This window comes from Coffea eugenioides, chromosome 11 (assembly GCF_003713205.1).
Source record: "Coffea eugenioides isolate CCC68of chromosome 11, Ceug_1.0, whole genome shotgun sequence".
NCBI classification, from domain to species: Eukaryota; Viridiplantae; Streptophyta; class Magnoliopsida; order Gentianales; family Rubiaceae; genus Coffea; species Coffea eugenioides.
This window is the reverse complement of record NC_040045.1, coordinates 41,376,500-41,398,033: the sequence shown is the minus strand read 5'-3', so window position 1 is coordinate 41,398,033 and position 21,534 is coordinate 41,376,500. Positions and strand designations below refer to the sequence as shown.

At 36.6% G+C, this 21,534-nt stretch overlaps 3 protein-coding genes across 3 annotated transcripts; 2 read left to right on the top strand and 1 right to left on the bottom strand.

The window, feature by feature from the left end:
• Positions 1-204: 204 nt before the first annotated feature.
• On the bottom strand, positions 205-669 carry LOC113752604. The gene has a single exon (XM_027296706.1). It carries the CDS (start codon positions 667-669, stop codon positions 205-207), a length of 465 nt encoding a protein of 154 aa, XP_027152507.1.
• Positions 670-9,747: 9,078 nt separating this feature from the next.
• Positions 9,748-13,432, top strand: LOC113751703 (coiled-coil domain-containing protein 130-like). Its single transcript, XM_027295810.1, has 7 exons — positions 9,748-9,829; positions 10,799-10,861; positions 11,020-11,099; positions 11,539-11,647; positions 11,744-11,903; positions 12,345-12,508; positions 12,595-13,432. Exons 1-7 carry the CDS (start codon positions 9,827-9,829, stop codon positions 12,898-12,900), a joined length of 885 nt encoding a protein of 294 aa, XP_027151611.1. The 5' UTR covers positions 9,748-9,826; the 3' UTR covers positions 12,901-13,432.
• Positions 13,433-18,905: 5,473 nt separating this feature from the next.
• LOC113753126 (aspartyl protease family protein 2) lies at positions 18,906-20,618 on the top strand. The gene has a single exon (XM_027297223.1). It carries the CDS (start codon positions 18,916-18,918, stop codon positions 20,347-20,349), a length of 1,434 nt encoding a protein of 477 aa, XP_027153024.1. The 5' UTR covers positions 18,906-18,915; the 3' UTR covers positions 20,350-20,618.
• Positions 20,619-21,534: the final 916 nt, after the last annotated feature.

The following is a 21,534-nucleotide window of genomic DNA, read 5'->3' as shown; positions in this document are numbered from 1 at the left end:
TTATTGGGATTTAGGATCACTAAATTCATTTTGTTAGAATAATTGGAAAAAAAAAAAAAAAAGATGGTTCGATGAACTCGTTTAACGTTGTAACATTAGAAATATGTAGTATTTGGCTGTTGAACTGCTAATTTGTGCATGGAAAACAAACAAATTAAAAAAAAAAAAAAAAAAAGCTTTTGCAGATTTCTTGCAGCAGGAAAATTAAGAAGAGTATCTTCCGACATGCATGGCCCTAGGTGATCTGGGAAGCTCAGAAATCCTATTTCCATGAGAGTCATAAAAAAGAACACCAGAAAACTCCGGGGGCTGGCATTTCTCACCCATCAAGATTTTCTTCTGCCACAATCCACCTTCACCAAATCCTTCACCGGGGTTGGCAAAAATCCCACGAGCTTCGGATTCTCCACGATTATTTCCCTCCGGATGATCAGCCGCGTTGTTGATATTTGTGATGGTCTTCTTGGGGAGCAGCAATGGTGATCGAGGTGAAAGTTTTGAATCGGTACTATTCTCAATAGTACCATTACCACACTCTCTAGCAAGCATCTTGGAATGTCTCGCGCAAAGCGCCACAAGAACTGATGCTGAAATGAACAATCCTATTGCTAATGGTAGAGAGCAAAAGTTTTCATGATTAGTCACATGTATTGGCATTGGACGGACCATTTTTTGTCAATGGTTGAATATGGATGGAAAGGAAAGAGGGGATGCTGGAAAAGGAGAAGGAATTCGTGAGGGATGGAAATGGTATGGAATGGATTTTGCGACTTTATACATGGGAATGACTTATTTTACTCTATGGTAGCAGTTGGGCTTTGGCCTGTGGGAAAGGATGATGTTTTTTCAGCCGTATTGGTTAAGGGGGTTGTAAATTAATAGTAATTCAATCAATTATTCAAAGCTGGTAAATTTTTTTTTTTTCGGAGACGATAAATCTAATCTATCCTACACTAAGAGGAAGGGGGCGGATCTAAGGAGGCCCAGAGATAACCCGAAGCAAACTGAACCACCACCGAATCAAACGAATGCACAGCACACCCTTGCCTCCCACCCCACCCACTAGGTGGTGGCCACTGAACCAATGGCCCAGTGGTTATTCAAAGCTGGCAATGGTTAGAGGGATATTCTCTTATTTCAATTTTCAAGATTAGGTAAGTCAGCTTTTATAAAGTATTGCTGAAAGGTGCAAAAGAAATTCATTTCACTATTTGTGGCATTAATTTTGTGCCGATCTGCTGATGACAGAAATTAGGATAAACTTGGATTGCCGGGAGCATTTACATGATCATATGATGATTACATATGTTCTTCTGCAACAAACAATTTCAAGACTACTACTTCAATGTTATTTTAAGCTTGAAGATTGGACAATAACTTTCTACAATGGACAACTAGCTAGAGCATACCTTTTAAACCTTACCTAGAAATGTGCCCAAAAAAATTCCAGAAAAATGCAATTAAATAGGCTATGAGCGAGGACCGAGCTAGGGTGGTTGTTGAGTCAATTCCAACTCTGTGATTGCAATTGCATGCATGTCAAGGGGTGAGGAGCCTAATCAATTGTCATATACTTTTATGCCTTTCTTGCTCTTTTAATTTGTAAAGTGGATGACGTTTGGATATTAAACTGTTAAAGAAGACAAAAGCATTTTTTCAAAAACTCTTGAATTCAAACCGAGAATTTGTTTTTTTAGTTGTGCATTGACTTTCTAAGTAGGAATTCCAGACTTGTATTAACACTGAGAAAGAGTAAAATGCTCTCGATCGGTTGTATTGTTCATCAAATTTATGAAACTTGGTGCTTTACTGTATCATCAGTTGTTCTGGGATGTTCGGTGAAACATTTATTTCGTTTGAATTGTGATCTTATGCAGAAAAATTGTTACGATTTTCGTGAATATATTTCTTAATTACTTGTTTATCTTATATACAACAAATTGTTACCGTATATTTTTCTACAAAAATTCATAAAAATAACAATTCAAATGGGGTAATTATTATGTTTTGACACCTAGAGTTGGTCTAATGTCTTATGTGTTGACATTGCAAACCCCAACTCTCCTTTCCATGGTGGTTACTACGTGCGTCCATGTCACCATGAAATAAAGGATGATTTGTCCTTGCATTTACTGTAAAATAATTCTCAAATCTAAATGCACGTAGGTTCTTTGAATTCAGCAGAAAATAAAGGTCAAATTTAATTAATATGTCATGAAACAGAATCTAATTATGATCGAAACGATGGAAAACTTGAGTTATTTAGTATTAATTAAGTCCATTGAGAAACATGACCTTGTTTAAACGAACTAATTGATAGTATCTTGTTACTTCAAATAAACATCATAAATAATTCTTTGGGAAAATTTAAGAAACCTCCCATGAGGTTTTTAACAATTTCATTTAGCTCCCTCAAGACTTTAAAAATTACACATATCTCCCTTATCATTTAAAATGACAATACTACCCTTAAATATTTTAATGAAATTTCCTTGTTTGGTATACTTATACTTAGAATGACTTTTAAAATTACTTTTCATTCTTTTTCCTTCTTATTCCTTTTTTTTTAAATTTTTTGCCAATAAAATTATAGAACTAGCACTATTACATCTAGTTTCTATTGTAACTAGGGCCTGTTTGGAACCTGAGTTTTTTGGGAGTTTGTCTAAAACTTTACTGTAGTGCACTGTAGAAGTTTTTGAAAAAATTTTGTAGAAGTTTTTATAGGGTGAAAAATTTTGTAGAAGTTTTTGTAAGGTGAAAAACTTTTTTTTCTTTTTCTTTTTTTTCTTTCTTTTTCTCTTTTTCTTTCTCTTTCTCTTTCTCTTTCTTTTTCTTTCTTTCCTTTTTCTTTTCTTCTTCTTCTTCTTCCCCGTTACCTCCGCCACCCCAGCAGCAACTCCACCAATGCCACCTCCCGCCACCCCTCTCCTCCCTTTCCCCTTCTCCTCCCCTCTCCCCGTCACCTCCTCTGCCCCGCCTTCCCCCTCCCCCCGCCACCACCGCTGCCCCTTCCCTCTCTGCCCCGCCTTTTCCCTCTGCCCTGCCACCCCCCGCCTCCCATGTTCCCCTTCCCGCTTCTCACCATCTTTCTTTTCTTTCTTTTTTTTTCACAGAGAGGTGGGGGAGGAAATGGGGGAGACGCAGAGAGAAAAAAAAAGACAAGAGGGGAGGATGGCAGGGGAGGAAGAAGGGGAGAGGAAAAAAAAAAAAAGAAGACCAGCACCGGCACCAGCATCGGAAATCGGCAACGGAGGTGGTGGTGGGGGAGGAAGAAGAAGAAAAGGGGAAGGGAATTTTATTTTTTTTTGTGTTTTGGATATTTTAAGTGTGTAGATAAAAAACTTTGGGAAGTTTTTTGGGGTTCTTGTAGCAAAAGTTGTTAAAAAACTAGTAGCTAAAAAACTTGGTAAAAAATTAGGGTGCCAAACAGGCCCTAAATGTCGAATGAGTGATTTTTTTTATGAGTTAACTTATATGTAATCCAATGTTTTGTTGATTTTTATATTTCTATTTTTGGTATTAAATTTAACAATAAATAAAAAAATTTGACCCAAAACCACTACTAAATTATGATAATCCCACTACTTGAAAAATTTATAAACTCCAAATGAATTATTTTAACATTTTCTTTTATATCTTATAAATCTAAATCCATAATAAAATACCATCAAAAGTATCCTATCATAGTAATAAAATTATTATTATTATAGTTGTTTATCAAATAGTAGATATGGACATAAAAAATTTGGCACCTTTTCCTTATAATTATATTAGATAATCTTATAATTGTATAAAAAAAAATAAATTAAAACTCATTGTACAGGGGCATTTTGGGGTATTCATTTAAAAATTTGACAAAGTCAATATTATTTTAAGGTTTTCTTACTAAAACTATCAAATCAAGAGAGGTAGGTGTAATTTTTCAAACCTGAGGGGAGCTCAATGAAATTGTCAGAAAGCTCAGGAGAGGTTTCTGAATTATCCCTAATTCTTTATTGAGAGGATTATGTAGCTTTACAAATATAGGTGAAATTGTAGTAATTGATTAGCAAACTTAAATCGGTCTACACCTCTCATGATTTGGATTAGACAGCTAATTATTATCTCTAATTCTGATTCAACACAAAGCAATTCATTAACATCTTGTGACTAACAACTTGCTAGCGTGTTGCCTGTTTCAGGATTTGAATCCTGGGACAAGCAACTGGAGATTGGAGGGTGAAATAAAAATTTGTAACTTTAGCTTTTCTCATTCATGATGATGATGATGATATAGTACCTCTACTTTTAGCCTAGTTAGAGCAATTAATATAGGAATTCATGAATGTCTAAAGTTGCATAATTAAACACCATCAATTCGGTTTGGTCATTGTCAATCATAATCTAGAATCAGTATGAAGCTCAAGCACTCATTTCATTCAAGAATTAGCACTTAGCTACTGTCTGATAAGGGCTAAAGCGGCAAGCACTAATTAAAACTTTTAGACACTAAATTTAAGATGTAAGATGAAACCGTCAAAATTTGGGTATTTCAAAGGTGCAAAAAGTCATTAGGTCTCGTAAGACTAAACAGCCACCTGCACCTGGTTTTATATCCCTGTCCCCTTAGAATAATGATTTCCGTCTTCTTGGTCATGATTTAACATATTTTGCTTTGTACATTTAATCAATTTATGCTAAAACTCACCTGAGAAGGAGGGCAGGACCAAAATTAGTGGATGAAAACGTGCCGCAGCGAGGCGCTTCTGCTGTCCATTGAAGGCCCAGCAACACGCGTCCGGCTTGAAAGCGTGGAATTGGAGTTTGCAGCCGTCAGGCCCGTCACGTTGGAGTCGGCCATAGTTTATATCCCATTGACCTCAAGAAAAGAAAGCGTGTGATGCAAACATCGCTTTTACAGATCGTGACTTCGTAAGCACAAGGCACGTAATTTTACATGCTAGATGCTAAAGGGAAACCTTAACCGCAGCAATTATAACAACAAAAGCTAATAACTATAAGGATAAGGATCATAATACTTAATAATAACATATGGCAGGCATTCTTAGTGGACAAAAATTTACGAGTTGGATTAGAAAATTAAAAATAAAAATAAAAGGCGTGCTTACCTTTTCTTTCTTTTTTTTTAATTTAAGAAGCGAGGTGAGGATGGAAAAATTAGAATTCAGAATTATTATATTCTGAAATCTCAACCTTAACCACTAAACTAAACGTGAAAAAATCTCCTCGATCGGCTAAAAGTGTGCTTACCTCATTGATTTTGAATCAATTGTTGGTTAGGTTGTCAATTTTGATTACAAATTATAGGCTTGTGTGGCCTAAAATTTTGTACGTTTGAGAGAGAAGTTTGAAAAGCAAGCAGATCAATCACGCGGTAGTCTGAAAATTCATAAGCGACCCTTTGAATTTTTTTTTTACATTTTTCTTCTTTTTAAAGAAAATAATTAGAAATTTGACTTCATTTTCACTTACTAGACCAGTAATTCATAATCTATTTCATATCCAACATGAAGATAAATGTCGTGGAAGGTTAATTGTAGAGAAAAATGGTAATAAAAGAAGGGGACAAGCAAAAGACTGTGCAAGACACAATACTGCGGCATGAGGGAAGGTTATGTTAAATGATAAGGTGCGAGGGATGGTAAATAGGAGATTTTGAAGTTAAAAGTAAATGTACAATATCGCGGCGATTTCTTTAGTAAAACCCAGATCATTGCAAATTAAGGAGTATTTTCAGGATTGGTCATTTCAATGTAAGATAAATCAGAAGTAATTAAACAACACAACTATACAACCATTTTTTATTTAAAAATGAATTTAACCTCATTCAATCTAAAAACCGCGGATCCTGTGGTCATTTTACTGTTGGAAAAATTTGATTGCAAATTAGTCGAAATTTATTTCGTGACATCGACAAAGAATTTGTGACTGCATATTGTCAAAATTTATTTCGTAACCACCACAACAATGATACTCAAAACTTTCAAATCCTCAAAACGCTCTCAGAAAAAAGGGAAAGAAACTATTGAATGAAAAATGGCAAAATTAATTAACTAACTTTTTAGAAGAGCTTGACCGCTCATAACTTACCTGCCACTACTGATTAGTTTATTTGGGGGACCCACCTCACCGTCAACAATAACCAAACTCCCCATCCGGCACCGGCAGCCAGCCAAATGAATGTTGCTCAATTTCTTCAATATCACTTTATACATCCACCATAATAAAGTGCAATACATTGCAATGGATGGTTTATCCTTTTTCATGTTCGCTTTTCTCTTTTTTTTTTTTTTCATTCAAATGCCTGGATTATATCTATGGACCTCATTCTTTTTTCATATATATTGCTCTTTATTTTAGTACCTAAAACGATAAAAAAAAAAATAAAAGGAAAAACCAACTGAAATGAGTCTAAACTAAAGTGTCTGATTGAACTCAGAACTGCCTTATAATGTACATTGAAGATTGAACAACTTTGGTGCGTAAGAAAGACTATTAATTTGTATGTTGAGCAATCCTCTAATGTGTATTAAATTTACTTAATGTGAAGACTTGGAAGGACAAATTATAGTCCTCGTTGAATAATGATCACTTTGTGGTGAACTTCTTGAAAAGGGCAACCAAAAAAAAAAAACCTAACAAAATAAATCTGGTACTTTGGGTTGGAGGCTTGGAGCAAGATTCGAGTACAAACTCCATATATATATATATATATGTATATATATATATAGCCCAGCGAGAGACATGGCAGATTGGCAATAACATACAAATACAAAAACAAGTCGATCCATCACGTGCATCTTACCATTCCTTCATACTATTCTTCAAAGAAAGCAAGCCTTCCAGACTAACCAACTTCATTAATAATTCTAATTATGGAGTTAGCTAAGTATCAATTCATTCATTGTGCCGTGCCGTCACAGCTACTCATCAATTCGTTCATTGCAAAACAACAACATTGTGACCGACCAAAATGGAAAGGAAAACTTTGAAAAAACGAAAATATGCAAGTGAAGAAAAGAAGGGAAACAAAAAAAAAAGGGACATTATGAAACATCATATCCCACTGTCAAGCATGTTATTGATATTGATGGCCTAGCTAAGATAAAAATCAACCATATAAAACAAATTATATTTAATTGCTTGGATACATTTACATATTATAGCTGACTAATTAAATCATCATATATCAAACCTATAGTAACTAACCATTTTCTTGTATGATCGCTGCTGGCTTTTCTTTTCATTCACATAAATTGCCCTCCATTCCTCAATGGTGCAAAGGGTTTGGACCGGTTGGGACAAGACGTTTTTCAGCTCCATACCGAGGATCGATTTCGTCTCCATCGCTGGGCGGCACCCGGTCATCCGGTGAGCGTCTCCGCTTGTTATGGTGGCTTTTAAGAAATGGGGTGAAGTCAAACTTGGTGCTTGCTAGTGCTTTTCTATGGATCAAGGGCTGATGATGGGATAGAGACGATGGATGGCTGATGGCATCATAGTTGTGGATGTTCATGAGGCCGCGGTACTCATGAAACCATAAGAACAACATGGAGAGGCACAGAATGAGGTAGATTAGCACGTGAGAAATCTTCATGTTGGAAGAGGAGGAGAAGAAAGGTGAGAAGAGGAAGCATGGAGTAATGAAAATGCAGAGAAAAGATGTGAGGGACTATAAGGAGAAGGGTTTTTAGTAGATTGAGAAAATTTCAAGGGTTGACAGCTCGAATCTAGTGGACAAATATAAGACGATTTCTTGAGCTACGTACGAGGGGAGGGTTGAAAATGGAGGGGGCTTGCTTGCTTACATGTGAGCCTTGTGACAGAGTGAGCTTATTAATTTGCTAATCTAATAGTAGTATTTAATGTAAATGCGTATGTGTTTGTGGGAGAAAGAGAAAGAGAGACAAGGGGGGGCGGCAAACCCCTATTCCCAATAAATGTTCCTTAGATTTCAAGGAATATAAGAGTCATTATGTGGATTGTCAAACACTGAATTAGATAATATTTGAATTTTCATCTGGGGCTATGATTTTTCCTTTTCTTTTCCTGCTTTTGGGAGCTGAATTCTTCATTAGTTTAATGAAAATGTCAACTTCTGCATGTACGTGTGTGGATCGATACTGTTTGAGTGCATAGCACAGCACTGACTTAACCCAACCAAAAAAAAAAAGGGTTTAATTTATGGAACTCACAAGAGGGTGGGAAAATGGGGAGTGGGGAATATGCCATCCATGTTTTCTTTCAACCAAGCAATCTTTCACTGTTTGAGAAAGTGATGACGATCATTCCCAATGTTGTCTGTAAAAGATCTCAAAAGAGAGAAATGGAAGATTATCTACACTTTCAGGATTTATTTCAATGTCTAAGTAAAGATACGATCATGTTCAGTGCTAAAAGGTGAGGTGCATTATCTGATAATGGACTAAAGATTTAGAGGAAATCTCATTGCTAAGGATGTTTAGGAAAAAGATGGATCCCTATATATGGCACCTACTGAATATATATAGTTCAGATTACCAAATCCGTGATATTTGAATGATGTGAATAGAAGAAATTGCAGCTAGGTGGGAAGGAGAGGCCAAAGGTTAACTTTTCTCTTTTTTACTTGTTTGCTGAAAGGCAAAGGTTAGCTTGATAGCATCACTTTACCAAGGGATATAATATATAGCATTACATACAAGTATATGGATACAACTAATTAGCTGGTACGATGCAATTTGAACTTGAGATTTTTGCATCTTAACCTTTCTGCCTTAACCCTTTTATTATTTCAATAGAGCATCATAAAGGTGCAATTCAGAGATTCTTGTGGACGTTTTGCAAGTAGATTGAAAAACTTCTACAACATCTCTAAAAGGTCAAAATTTGTCCTTCATCAATGTTTTTTTTTGTTAAAAACCCCCTTAGTTTGGTTTGGGGATGATGACTTGGGCAAATTGAATGAAAAAAAGTAATTAAGTTAACATGTATGCAATTTTTGTATATATGTTCTCCAAATAATTAACCTTTTATGTACTGACAAATTAAGTAACGCTGTCACATGAGAGCATTAAGATGCAAAGCACATTACACATCTACTAATTGTTTTTACAAGTAAAAATATATCGATTTGAATGAAAAAAAGTAATTAAGTCAACAAATGTATGCAATTTTTGTATATATGTTCTCCAAATAATTAACCTTTTATGTACTGACAAATTAAGTAACACTGTCACATGAGAGCATTAAGATGATCTCTAAAATAATGATCTCTAAAATAAGAAGAGTAGAAGTGACACATGTATTTGATCAATCTGTAATATAAAGCATAGGAACAATCAAATTCATTCATAAAATTGTAATATAAAGCATAGGAAACATTTTACTAATGCTTGATTACTCTACATGTTCTGAGGACGTTACATAATCTTTTCGTTATCAAAATTATGAAATTTATATTTTTCTTGATAAAAGACTAGGAAAGATTAAACCTTTTCTAAATTAGTAAAGAATTTTTTTTTTTTTTTTTTTGGGTTGACAAAATCTATCAGGTGAAAATAAAATTTAAAGAAAGACATTTGGCTGACCAGCCCAGCCTTTGACAATGTTTTTTGATTGGGCCTTTCGGCCCCGAAAAGCCCATGACATACAATTGCAGCAAATGGGCCTTTGCCGCCAATCCTTTATCAGCGGACGATGTCGTATCTCTCACAAGTATATAAAAGAGAACCGGTGGTCACATCTGTCATTCCGACCAAAAATTGCGAATCAAAAACTAAACCCAGCTTTCTAGAAATACAAGAGGAGAAGATTTCGTCATTGCTGAAGAAATTTAGCAATAATGGTATGTAAATCAGAATCTGTTATTTTACCTCCTCGATAATTTTCTTGAATGATTTAGGATTGTCATTTAATTTGCCCTATCTTATTGCTAGGGTTTTAACGAAGCATGTCGAATACGATTTTTCTTATCAATAGAATATAATTATGGATATTATACTGTTAATTTCGTATAAAATTTTTTATGTAATCCGAAAATTTATCTAATTGTGTATGATTTTTTGTTTGCCACGCCATGTTGTTTTCATTTTCTATATGGGTCTTGTTGTTGATTGCATAAATTTCGTGAAGAGTTATACACATTTCCCTAAAATCTCGTTGATGTTGTTTCATTTTTTTTCCTTATACTCTTTGTTATGCAGTTTTTTGTGTGAAATTTGATGATGAATTGCCTGATAGGACATTTTTCTGTTTATTTTAGTAAAGCCATGATGAAACTTCGTCCAAAAGGGGAAAAAAAACATTTTTCTGCTTTTAAAATCAGGAAATCATATTTCATCAAAAAATGCTTAATGTGGACGGTGAAAATATATACTCCTAAGTGAGAAACAATACGTGTATCGGAAATTTAAGTTAAAATGCTCAGCAAGAAGTATTATTAAGCTCGGTTTGATTGTTAGTTGGTTGCTTTTCTAAGTGTGAATTCCTTGTGGAAGAAGTAAGAGTGTTTTTCTGATGAAGATTATTCCAGCCTAAACTTTTTTTCCCTTTACCAAACGAATTTAGATGTCTGATACCATGTTTTATGTGCTTAGTTAGAAACTAAATAAACTAGGACCTGATATGCTTAAGGAAGAAACTAGTATGTGAATGCACACATCTTTCTGCCATAGTCTTAACATATAGGGATGAAGATGGTCAGCTTAACATTGTCGTTTCTTCCGTTACAAGATGTTTTATGAAACTTTAATTCTCTTTGAGATGTAGTGCTGATTTTTTTTGAGTTGCTGAATCAGTTCTTTTGTCTCTGCAGTCTTCCCTTGCAGCTGCAAGAGCTGATAATTTTTACTACCCTCCAGAATGGTCACCCAAAAAGGTACTGTGCACATATTTTCTTGCACACTTTGATGCTTCCATCTTTGTGCTTAACACTTTTTTCTGTGACATGAACATATTTTCTTGCACACTTTGATACTTCCATCTTTGTGCTTAACACTTTTTCTGTGACGTGTTCCATCATTGCTTTTCATTCAGGGTGGGTTGAACAAGTTCCATGGTCAACATGCTTTGCGGGAGCGAGCCAGAAAATTGGACCAAGGCATTTTGGTTATAAGGTAATAAATCTGGAGCATTTTGTGTTATTGGTGAATGTCCATATAGCAGTAGAACCTTTTTAGTGATTTTTAAGTCATGCAAGTCTTTATACTCTACAAAGTATGGAAAGTAAGAGGAGTCAGTGGGAGAAGACCCAAAACAAAAACTGTGTGGCATTATGATTCATTTGTCAATAGATTATCATGTGTGATCTTTTCAGTCTTATGAAACCTTTCAATCAAGTTGAAGGATTTGAATTGATATTATCACTGAGAAAGAATGATTCATATCATCTTTAAACTTCTGCCAATTTATGTGATTGATTTTTTTTTTAAATCTAAGATGAATGTAAAGGACCATGTAAGAAATATGAAAAGTAAATTAAAGTTTTCAAAATGTTATCCCTTGGTTATCTTCTTCTTTTAGTTGGTGACTTTGGACACGTTTTCCTTTATGTAGGTTTGAGATGCCATACAACATTTGGTGTGGTGGTTGTGAGTCCATGATTGCAAAGGGTGTGCGCTTCAATGCAGAGAAAAAGCAAGTTGGCAGCTATTATTCGACAAAGGTAGGCATGTTGGTTCACAATCTGTTTAATCAATTGGGTGGGGAGAAAATCTTTATTGTTTGGGTTCTAACAGTAATATATCTGTAATTGTATCAGATATGGAGCTTTACAATGAAATCTGCATGCTGCAAACATGAGATAGTGATTCAAACAGATCCAAAGAATTGTGAATATGTTATTATAAGTGGAGCCAGAAAGAAAATTGAGGAGTTTGATGTAGAAGATGCTGAAACCATGCTCCTCCCAGTTGATGAAGGTGAGGTTTACTATTGGTCATTACTGGCACTCGGACATCCATGGGATAGAAAATTTTTATTTATTCATGTGCTATGAGAATGTTGGGATATGCTTCTGAAATGTATGTTAGCCGTAAGCTTGCTTGCTTGCTTGCTCTCTTTATTGTGTTTATTCTCTATGGTGAAGTCTGCCATTGGTTGGAGTAGCTTCTATCTGACTTGCACGTCTAGATTGTCATCTGCTTCTTGTTAGGAAAGCACACATGCGCGCGCGCGCACACACACTCTTCCCCCCTCCCCCTCGGGGGACATATTCTGATGCAGAACAGGCTGAAAAGTTAACATTTTGAAGTATTTTATGTTGCATAATTTTTATTTTTCTGTAGGAAGCAGTACTGGAAGAAAAGTTACAATATTTTAACCATTTTCTGTTGCATAATTTGGACTCTTGTTTTTTTCAGAACGAAGTAAGTTGGCAGATCCTTTTTACCGTCTTGAGCACCAGGAAGAGGATATAAAGAAGAAGAAGGAAGCTGAGCCGGTGCTAGTGCGCCTTCAACGAGTATCTGACTCCAGGCACTCTGATGATTATGCTTTAAACAAATCCCTGCGAGCCAAACTTAGGGTATGATTTCATTTGGATTTTCTCTACATTTTTTGGTTATTTGTGTCCATTACTTCTATGATTATCTGATTTTCAAACGTCTGCAGAACCAAAAGAAAAGAGTAGCTGAAGAAGAGGCAGCTTCGAGGAAGATGGGGCTTGGCATTCGATTGCTTCCTGCCTCTGAAGATGATGCTGCTGCTGCTCGAAGTGTTAAATTTGCTCACAAGTTTGATAAGAACAGGAAAGATAAACGAGCACTAATCAATGCTGCTTCAATATTTTCTGGATATTCTGGGTCATCTTCATCCAAAAGACGCGTGGAACTTGAATCCAAGAGGAGAAAAATAAATGCATCCGCGGCATCAAACTTGTTGGTTGGAGGATTTAAGCCGTCATCGTGGTCTAAGTAATTCAGTATAAGATGTGGTCACTTGATATCTCTAAATCTCGACCACCCGTGGATACGTGCCACCTTTCTGTAAATAAAGATAAAGGGCGAATCTGAAGCTTATGCGCTTGAGTTCAATTTTCCTTGTTTGCCGTCTTGTTTGAATATCATTGATGAATGCGCATGCTGACAGTTGGCTTCCTTTCACTTGCCTCCAAAGAAAGTGAAGATGCCAAGGCCATTCTCTCCAGAGTTCAGACACAAGCCACATCATTGTATTCTCTTCATGTCTCGAGCACTAAGTTCGAGGAGGAGATACGCTCTTGGAGGCCATGTGTGTGTTTTTCTGAATGAAATGGTTGTTGTAAGCTTGTATCGCAGAAAAGTAATTAACCATTACCATTACCGTCATTTTAGAGATCATTGGACTATAAGTTGTAGTTCGGAGATTAAGCGAGACAAGTAGTAAGCATGACAATTATTTGATACTTCCTGTGTGATGTGGTTATCAATTAACTACTTTGAAAAGGCAGGCGGTCCCGGGTTACTTATTACTGGAATTAGTTTTCATGTTTTTTCTTTTTCTACTATTGTGGGTTTTGACTGTGTTGTATCCAATTAAAAAGAGGTACCAATGTGTCACGTCAATTTTGTTTTAACGATTAGAGCTTAAGAGACATGAACTGGATACTTTCTGTCATACATAACTGAACAGCCATGTTGTGGAAATCAAGAACTCAGTGATTTTCGTTTTCTTGGAAATTAAAGAGCTACGATTACAAACGATCTACGTTACTTTTTTCCAACGTAAACCAAGTACCAAACTACAATTCCTAGTCTTTTTCAGAAAGAAAGAAAAAAAGCAGAAATATTACAATTCTAAGTTGGAATATTTGAACTTGAGATTTTCTACTTGTAAGTTCTCAATTTTGATTGTTGACCACTAAGAGTATCTATCTTACCCTAGATAAAAAGACCCAAATTTTTTTCACATAAGATTATCTATCTATCTATGATCTTTTTGACATAAACCGTATCTATCTTAACCTATAGTTAAAAAGACCCAAGTCACTTGAATCTCAAGCCATTCATCCTTTTCTGTTTCTTAGATGCCACTTCTGGCCACTTGTGACTTGACAGTCACACTACACTGCTGCTTGTTCACCAAATTCTTTGACAGACAGCAGTGCAACCTTAGGATGCCCTTTTTCTTGTTCATGGAATCATACTCTGTATAAAGATGACAAATTGCGCAACGGCTAGACCTGCTTCTGGGCCTTTTTACTTTTTCAAGTTACCAGCTTCTGGTATTGCTTATCCCCCGTTGACATATTCTTCTTAGTAGGCCTACATTTATTAATTTGTTCAATTATTTGTTTTGCTCGAACCTCGTAATCCAACATCTCTTTTTTTTTACCGGGTCTGGAGGCTAATCTCCTTCGAGCTGGGCGGAGTTTCGCCCCAAAAATACCCAACAACAGTAACACGTAGAGGTCGAACTTGGGACCTTACTATAACTACAGACGACCAGTCTCAACCGAGTTACTCGCAGGGCTCGTAGTCCAACATCTAAGCAGTAGACATTTCATCTTGCACAACTATCGTTGTCATTGTTTAACTGGTCTGCAATCGACTTACATATTTACCAGGGCATGTTTCCATAGACCTTGAAGATTTAATTATATATTTTTTTAAAAAAGGTATTCAAAATTATAAAATTGTATCAATTGCACTCATAGAATATAGACTATTTTATCTAGATTCTTGCATGTTAATCTAGTTTTCATGTTGCCCCCATTTTACGAACTGCAAAAACTGTTGTATAAATTGATACTGCTTGACTAGCACAAAAAGTCCCACGTTACTAGTAGCAATTCACCTCATCTATATTACTCCTACATTATTTTCATACTTGAGGCATTTTTTCATTATATGGGTTTTTTTTTCCCCTTTCCCCCTAAACGTGAAAAAAAAAAAAAAAAGAGAAGAGAAATTCTCACCTGCCTATCGCCCAAAACTCCATTAACGAAACATGGAGGGATCTTGTCCTGGAGAGGGGCCAACTATTATTGCCTCTTCTTTCAAGCGAAAGATATTCTTTGCATTATCAAAATCTGAAAATTTGTCAGATGTAACAATATTAGGCCGCCTAAGAAGCAGAATTATTGAAGAATTCTGAGAAATTAGAGGAATTTATTTTGGTGACATGTGAAGTTTTGTCTTAAGTAAGGACAAAAATCTCAATCAATTATGATGTCCTAATTTTCTTCGGACAAAACTCTGCCTTGTCTCTTCTCTTCCTCGCATGTGCTCCCCCTTGCTCCATATTTGATTGTGACCCGATCCCTGCACCCTGCCCTTAAATCATGGAAAATATTGGGGTCTCAAAACTTGATCTTAGGTCAGTACACGTATTTATTTCAGGGAGTATTAGTATTGTTCAGTTAATAAGTCTTTTCAGTCAGCTATTTCCATTGCAATCCATGAATAGCTTGATTTCGATTTTTCCTAGTCGGTCAAAATTAGAAGGTTTTCAAACAAAATTTTACGGGTTAAGTTTAGTTGGCAAAGGTTCGATTCTTTGACTGTCTATTTATTAGTAAGATAAGAATGGGCGCTAAACCAGTTTTTGGCAAATATTAGCTCTATCTAAAACACGTAATAACAAATCAACAGTCTAATGTCCCGCGACTTAAAATCTTGAACAAACCAATATTCCAACGTCCCATGACTTAAAATCTTGATGGGATGGGAGATTAAGGATTCAAACTTTATCTCTCATTACTTTACCACTATGTGATTTTCTTACATCCATATGGGTGCATAGTGCATCCATTTAATCGGATCGATGATGGTTCGCTCTCCGTCATGATATATTTCTATCTTAAAATGAGATGATTTTATCTAAGCAAACATGTAGCTAAATACCACTATACAATCTATGGAGCATCATCTTAGAAATTTGACCCTCTCTATTGAGTGCCATCCTTAACTTGCAACTATCTTAATCTTTTAAATGCTGCTGCTTCTTTTTTAAATTTTTTTTCCCCCGGCGGGTACTTTACAACGCTGCTCAGCAAAGCTGGTAACAGAGGTTGTGCAGGCAATTGGTACATTTATTAATTGCTATTTTGGGGCATGAGGTGGGAAGGGAACCAACCATGTTATGTTAGTTGGTCTCCAATTCCCGCTATTCCCTCAAGGAAATACCAAAAGGAAAAACAGAAATGAAAAAAAAAAGAGGAGAAAAGAGAGAAGAACTATTGTAGCAGCTGGCCGTCATTATTCAAAAGGACGCCAAGCATTTTGACTCTGGCGCAAAATCAGTAATCACATGCATAGATTAAGGGCATACATGCAAAGTTTCAACTCCTTCTTCTTCCTTTTTTTTTTTTTTTTTTTTTTGAGGAAATGGCTTCAACTCTCAAGCACGACTCCTCTGCTTGGTTCAGTATTTCAAATAAGGCACGTAAGCACACATGGGTTTTCATGTGGATGTGAAGAAATCTTGCAATTTGTGCTTTTTCTTGAATCCTTTGACTCCAAGATTTCATATTATTGATCTACGCAACATGCTATGGTTAAAAACCTGCCCGTGTAATGCTTGTTCCTCCTGTTGTCCATTCCAATTTCTTTATTTTCCAAGTAGTTGCTACTTCTCTTTTGGTTTAGATTTTCTTTTGTAATAGAGCTTCTTCTTCTTCTTTTTTTACGACTACTTTTATTATGACTGAAACTTTTGCATTTTATGATCGCACAAAAATGAAAGGCATCCAATGTTCTTGGACCCTTTCCTGTCACAAACATGATTAAAGCGAATTCCTGGAGCCCAGCCAACTGCAAACTGAGGGCTGCAGCTGCACCCTAGTAGACCCCTTTTTCCCTTTTCTGAAAAGGGACGAGGAGAATAAGTTTTTTCTTTCTTTTTTTTATAAAAAGAAAAAGAAAAAGAAAATAGGGTGTAAGCCATAAATTATTATTGTTAATTTGGACTTGAACATTTCGTTTTACGATATAGTTAAGATGATCGCGACTCCTAAATAAACTAACGAGGAAGATTCGATATCATAATATTAATCATGCATCGGATTGTTAAAAACTACTTACTTACTATTCAACAGTCATTATAACGTTAGCCCTGATAGTTACCGGTTGAATACATTAACTATTCCATGTCCGTATCTTACACCACCATTAATTGTCACGATGTGAACCACAATTATTGACCAAGCTTCCCGATTTGGAAGAAAAGCCACGTGAACCAAACAATATACTGTACAGCCTGTACATACAACCTAAGAAAAAATGAAAATGATAGCAGCAGCCGTCTTTCTTTTAACGAACGGGTGCTCATACATCACTCGTTAAAAGTATACTTATTACGATTGTCATATTTTTTAAAATATAAAATTAATTAGAGAAATTAAATAAACATAATAGAGGGTAGGTGAAATTAAATAAAAAATATATATAAATACAAAAAAAGAGTAATAATTATTAATATATGTACATATATACACGATACATTAGGTATATGTTAGGTGTGATAACGAATGACTTAGGAATACCCGTCAGAAAAATCCCAGTAATAAATACATAGCATAAATCTTTTCCTCTTCTTGTTCGGTGCGTGGATTGCATTTACACTACACCGGATTTGGGAAGCAGAAATTGACTTTTGAAGCTTCGATTCAATTGGTAAGCAAGCAAAAAAAAATATATATATATCTTATCTTAAAGTCGTCATGTTTGCAGTACAACTCCAGAATGTCCAAATCCATCACCGGGCAAATCTGACATGTTTAACCTAATCAAATCTTGTTCATCAGAAAATAATACTCCACACACACACACACAAAAACACGCAGAGAAACTAACAAATTTTGTTTTGGAGCGGTGCTCTTGATACACAAACACACAATATATATATATATATATATATATATATATCAATCATTGGATCCCATCGGTACTCCTCGCTGGCATATTACTCAATCATAGTATATGTGCCCCGCTCTCCAATCTGCCCATAATTTACCCCCTTTTTTCTTCCCATAATGTTACACAGTTTCAAATTTCAAGACCAGCTATAAGTCATCATACACACACATTTACACGCACTTGTGAGTGATTCCTCTTTTCCTCAGTCATCACACGCACACACACACCCACACACGAGGTTACGAGGGGATCTTCCTTCTTCTTTCCTTCATCTCCCGCTATTTTTGCACGAATTTGTATTTCCACCATTACTCCTTTTTTTTAACTCATTTTTTGTGTGCAAATTTGTTATTTACACTCTTCTCTCGTGTCATCCAACCTATCCTTTTTCCCCTCAATCTTCCTTCTCATCACTCCTCGTTCACATCTACCCCATACGCATAAAATTATACCTACATTTATAACCGTATCTAATATATAGTATACATACATCATAGTAAAACTTGTAGTATTATGAAGTCATACAGCCACTAATCGCGCTAGTGAGATGATGGTAACCTAATCGTGCAATAGATGAGGCCGTGTGGATTGCAATATTAGGGTCGTTAGATGTTTTAGTTGTGAAATTGTTGGAAAAATATATTTTCTAGAAAACTCTGAAAAGACACTTTTTTTTTCCCAAAAATTGTAGTCCAAACGAGATAGAGTGAAGGTGTAAAATTTTCATACAAAAAAAGAGCTAATATAAAAGTATCAGGCTAATATTTCACGTCTACGATGTTAGAAATTTGATCAACTTAATTATACTCTTCGGGTGTCTATTTAAGTCTTGAATCTTGATACTGCTTATGACTAAAATCAGAAGTTTTCTAGCACCCCAACAAAAAAAAAAAAAAGAAGTTCCAAATGTTCTCTTCTCTCCTTTTATTGGAAAAAGAATAAACAAATCTAAAACAAAAGAATATAGAAATCTAAAACATAATAGTAAAATTTTCAAGAAAAAAAATAAATAAATCATCTATATCTAACAATTTGTACATATAAATCCGATAACACCTACCGTCTTTGTTTCTGTCTCTCTCCCAGTCACAGAAAAATGAGAGTGATGCCACTCTCCCCCCGTCTCTCTCTTCTTCTCTTCTCTTGCTTCCTCATCTTAACCTTCCTCCTAGATCCCACCACCTCCTCCTCCTCCTCTTCCACTTCTCAACCGCCACCCACATTTGACTATCTCAAGCTCCCACTTCTCCACCCCAACCACCATTTCCCTCCAACCCCCTCCGAAGTTCTACTCTCCGACACTCACCGCCTCAACTCCCTCCACCACCACCGCCACCTCCACCGCAAGAACTCCACCTCCACTGCCCATCTCCCTCTCACCTCCGGCGCCTCCTTAGGCGCCGGCCAGTACTTCGTTTCGCTCTCCCTTGGCACACCGCCTCAGCCCCTCCTCCTCGTCGCAGATACCGGCAGCGACCTTATCTGGGTCACCTGCTCCGCCTGCCGGAACTGCTCCTCTAGACCGCCCAACTCGGCTTTTTTAGCTCGCCATTCAACCACATTTTCACCTTCCCATTGCTATGACTCGGTGTGTCAACTCGTCCCCCACCCTGATCGCGTGCCCTGTAACCACACCCGTCGCCACAGCACGTGCCGCTATGAATATTCGTATTCTGATGGGTCCCTCAGTTCCGGGTTCTTCTCCCGCGAAACCACGACGTTCAACACGAGCTCAGGCGAGGTTGTGAAATTCAGGGACTTAGCTTTCGGCTGTGGGTTTCGAGCTTCTGGGCCGAGTGTAACGGGACCCAGCTTCAATGGTGCTCAGGGAGTTCTAGGCTTGGGTCTTGGGCCGATTTCGTTTCCATCGCAGTTGGGCCGGAAGTTCGGTAACAAGTTCTCTTATTGTTTGATGGACTACACCCTCAGCCCTACTCCGACGAGCTATCTCTTAATTGGCGGCGGCGGCGGCGGCCCTGAAGACGGCGTCGTGGGAGGTGCTAAGATGAGCTACACGCCGTTGATAAACAACAGCTTGTCCCCTACATTTTATTACATTGGGATCGAGGCTGCTTATGTTGGTGGCGCTAAATTACGAATAAGCCCTTCGGTTTGGGCAATTGATGACCTTGGGAATGGGGGGACAGTCATGGATTCTGGGACAACCTTGACATTTTTGGTGAAGCCGGCTTATGATAAAGTGCTACAGGAGTTTATGCGGCGCGTTAAGCTGCCAAAGTCAGATCGGCGGAATCCGAATTTTGATTTTTGCGTCAACGTGTCAGGCGTGTCGAGACTGAGTCTACCCAGGCTGCGTTTCAAACTCGCTGGTGGCTCGATGTTCTCGCCACCAACTCAAAATTACTTTATCGACACGGCGGAGAACGTAAAATGCCTGGCATTGCAACCGGTGGTTCAGCCGTCGGGGTTTTCGCTCATCGGAAATGTAATGCAACAAGGGTTCATGCTCGAATTCGATAGGGAGCGATGGCGACTAGGGTTTACAAGACGCGGTTGCGCAGTTTCTTGACTCGGGCTTGACTCACCACCAAATCACACGATATATGATTTTTTTTTTTCTTTCTCTCTCGGTTCTTATTTCCTTGGGGAATTTTCCAATCATTGGTCATTATTGTTAATTATAAGAAAAGTGATTAAATTCTTGTGCAAATAGTCGTAGGAGAATGTGAAATAATTTGTTGTTGTCCATTATAATTGATTGGGTGGCCTTTTGTATGAAACTGACAAAGAAAAACGGCCAACGTGAAGAAAAAGAGAAGAGAGATGTTTTTGTAGCTTTTCAATGCTGTCTGGTTGATGTATGATAAACCTTTCACGTGAAATTCTTTATGAATTGAAAACGTTTGGTGAGGGGATCCTTCAATTCATCCTTCCCTGGGGACGCCCAATCCTTCATCCTTCCCTGGGGTTCCTGATGCAAAATTTTTTGAATTTTTGTGGAAGGGTGTTAGTATGGGCCTTTACCAAATTTCACAAAGGGTTTTTCTAAAGTGTATTCCATGAGCAGTCGTTAATATATTTACGTTACATCCAATCTCTCATATATATATATATATATATATATATATACACGTACTAAAAATTACTATTTTCTCTTACATTTATATACTTCTTTTCATTAATCTTCCTGCATTTACATACTTTCCGTAATTAATTTTATATTTCTAAAAATTTAACATTTGAAATACATCTTAACGGATGTCCTATGAGCACCTGTTAGATAGACTGTTTTATAAAATAGAATAGAATGAGCTAAAGGTTTTCGCTGTACATACACTAGAAGAAGATTAAATCAAAAAGAAAAAAAAAAAAAAGAACACATACCATCTTAATTTGGGAACAAAAATGGCATCTCACCTTTACTTCCTTGTTATGAATTAATAATGTATTAACCGAGCACGTAAATTACCCAAGTTTAGCTGATAAATAGAAGGGAAAGCTTCATTTACTACGTTTTGGACGGCAGACGAGCCCTCTGCATATTTGATGATTTGTTGGGCTCATCTACTATTTTTGTATACCACATTAACGAAAAAAACAAAATGTGAAGCATAAAATAGGAAAAAACTCTACAAACACGAATTGGTTGGGAGAAATGTTGAGTCCTTTTCTGCAGTTTAATTAAACCACAGAATTCATTGGTCACATCAGAACAGATGCCAACGAAGTGCCCAATCCCCTTGTCTGATCATCA